This window comes from Callithrix jacchus, chromosome 11 (genome assembly GCF_049354715.1).
Source record: "Callithrix jacchus isolate 240 chromosome 11, calJac240_pri, whole genome shotgun sequence".
Taxonomy (NCBI): Eukaryota; Metazoa; Chordata; class Mammalia; order Primates; family Cebidae; genus Callithrix; species Callithrix jacchus.
Genome location: NC_133512.1, coordinates 104,838,120 through 104,841,297, shown reverse-complemented (window position 1 = coordinate 104,841,297; position 3,178 = coordinate 104,838,120). Strand labels below are relative to the sequence as shown.

At 45.5% G+C, this 3,178-nt stretch overlaps 1 gene segment (V, D, J or C); it reads left to right on the top strand.

Annotated features, from left to right (window-relative positions):
* Positions 1–842, top strand: LOC128928363 (T cell receptor beta variable 20-1-like). The segment is given in 2 exon segments: positions 1–113; positions 415–842. Coding segments are annotated over 2 exon segments (537 nt in total).
* The last annotated feature ends 2,336 nt before the right edge of the window (positions 843–3,178 follow it).

The following is a 3,178-nucleotide window of genomic DNA, read 5'->3' as shown; positions in this document are numbered from 1 at the left end:
GACAATGGTCACAACTCTCCCCACAGAAGGTGGTGTGAGGCCATCACAGAAGATGCTAATGCTTCTGCTGCTTCTGGGGCCAGGTATGAGCTTCCTCCTACCTGGGAGCTTGGGTGGGCACTTGTGTGTGTTAGCACGGTAAAGTGGTGGCCAGGCAATGTGGATTGCCTGTGCGCATCAAAGGGAGAGCGAGTGAGCCTGCTCTCTAGAGGTGTGAAAGGTAAGGTGAGAGCCACCGGTCAGAGGAGATGGGGGATTATGGCTCTAGAAAGATGACAGGAAGACTGCACAAAACAAACAGGATTCTCCAGGAGCTGGGAGCACGGGGAGGGAGTGAGAACCGGCTGAGCTCTGCCTGACATCGTGTCTGACTCGCGTCCCACTGGCCTCTCCTCTCTCTGGCTCCTGTTTCAGCAGGCTCTGGGCTTGGCGCTGTCGTCTCTCAACATCCAAGCAGGGTTATCTGTAAGACTGGAACCTCTGTGAAGATCGAGTGCCGTGCCCTGGACTTTCAGGCCACAACTATGTTTTGGTATCACCAGTCGCAGAAACAGGGCCTCATGCTGATGGCAACTTCCAATGAGGGCTCCAAGGCCACATATGAGCAAGGCTTCTCAGAGGACAACTTTCCCATCAGCCATCCAAACCTGACCTTCTCATCTCTGACAGTGGCCAGTGCCCATCCTGAAGACAGCAGCTTCTACCTCTGCAGTGGTAGAGACACAGCGCCAGGAGGGGATGAGAGCGCACGGCAAGAACCCCTGCAGCAGCCCTCCTCCCCAACAGGCCTGCTGAGTGCTGAGAAGGGAGGCGTGGAGGATGGAAAACCACAGCTTTCTTGACTGAGACGTGTGGGCGTGTGGGGTGGGGTGGGGTGTGTGTGTGTGTGTGTGCGTGCGCACGTGTGTGTGGAGAGAGAGAGAGGAGGAGGGAGGAAAGGAAAAGAAGCAATGTGAGTGTGGAGTGTGGAGGAGGTATAGTCTTCGAGACCCGTGAAATGGCAATAGAGTTGGGCCTAAAGTCATCGGTGGACACAGAAAGTTTCTTGAAAATGATAAAACCTGGAATTTTGCCCTGACTCTGCCATGTTAGTCAATGTTCTTGAATCCATCTACACATAATCCTATAGGTAGATATGAAGACCATTCTAGAATCACTGTGCATCTCCTAATAATAAACTTCAGTGATTGGCTCTCTTTCTTGTCACCATGCTGGGCCCTCAAGACAAAGAGAACCACGAGGCAGCCGAGCAGAGAGAGTTCCTCATGAATACGTTACCCTAGGGGGATAACAGCACCGAATAGCATCCACTCCAAATTCGCGTTCTGTCCTCCTTGGACCAGGACTGCCAAAATAAAATCTGATCACGTTTCCTGCAAATTTTTAATGCCATCATGTTCTCCATGGTGCTTCAGCTGATGGATGAACAGGGTAAGACTGGGTACAAGGGAGGAGCACACCCTCTGATCCTAGGTACACACCATAAGGAACGTATCCCTAGGGAAGGTGCTGCCGAGCTGGCTCCTGGGAAAGGTGTCAAAGGGAAGAAGAGGCAGAGGGAGCCTAGACGCCTAGAAGGAAGACCTCAGGCAACATGGTTGTCTACACAGCTGGAAAGTTCTGCCAGTAGCTGGAAGACAGTAAGTGGAACAGTGAAAAGAGGGAAACCAAAACTTTACATTGATCACAAATCTGTATGAGCCAATAGAAAATGAGCAAAACGTATGATCATACATTTAAAAGAAGAAATGTGTATGACCAATAAACATATAAAGAGATATTTTACTTCACTGATGATCAGGATACTATGAAGCAAGACGCAGTGATACATAGTTTTATATCCACTTGATTAGGAAAATATAAAAAGTTAGAAATATAAAATGTTAGCACGGGTATGGATTCATAGGATTGCTTATAAATTACTGATGGGAGCATAAGTACTACAAACCATTTGGAAACAGTTCAGCATTATCTCATAGCTGAAGATGCCTTTATCTCATGACTCAGCAACTCCACTGCTAGGTTTATATCAGAAGCTCTTGCATACATGACTCAGCAATTCCACTCCTAGGTTTACCTCAGGAGAAGCTCTTGCATACACGTATCGGAAGATGAAATCCAAAAGTGTTCTTAACAGCATCAAACAGTAGAAAAACATGGCACCAAGCCACATATGCATGGAGAAGAGTGAATGAATAAACTGTGGCATATTCGTATGAGTCAAAGTGAATGAAGTGTGGTGAAGAGCAAGGTTAAAGGTGAATCTTAGCAATATAATAGCCAATGTAAAAACTAAGTCTAATGAGATTATGAAAAGCATAGGCTAAAAACAAATGAGCCAAGAAAATAATTTTCAGGACTAAAATATATCAGATCAAATTATGTTGAAAGGACAGCAGAGACCAGTTGCATGCTGGAGCCAACCTTATCATAGGAGCTGACTCTACGCAATTTTCCCAGTTCCAGTGTTAGTGACATCATGTTGTTAGCTTGAAACTGGCCATAGTGAGGGTATTTACACGACAGAAATCAGCAAACACAACACATCATGTTAGTTGTCAAACCTTCACCAACACTTTACTGGCAGGGAATCATAATGATCCAGGTTCAGGATTTTTATAAGGCTGGAGCGTGGCAGGAGATAGAATGAGAGAGAACTACACAGCAATACACTGAAATATTATCAAGGTCTATCTTGCCTAATGTTGAGGGGGAGATGTTTTACAAGTGCCTACTACATTTTTAAATAAGTAACGATTCATTGACAAGCAATACCTGTGTGTTATGAACCACTGGTTAAGATTAATCAAATTGTACGTATATAAAATCAAAAAGAAGAGAAAATAAAACAAATAAATGAATAGATTAGAGTTCTTACAAGAAAAGGATCAAGAGCATTTTATAGTCCAAACCAGGAAGTGAAATAGCAGTGGCTCAACTGCTACCCTCCTCATATAGACATCTGTTGCTAAATTAATCACAGCGGACAACCTACCGTCCAACAGACCTGGACCCTTGTCAATCCCTTTGCAACAGAGAGCAGGGGTTTAGACACGAAGGGTGAACACGAAAGCATGGAGATGACACTTGGCCCTTGACCAACATGGAACTGCCTGGAACAGGACAGGAGCCAGTTCAGCAGTGGACGTGCTGCTATATTTTATCTCCACTATGACAC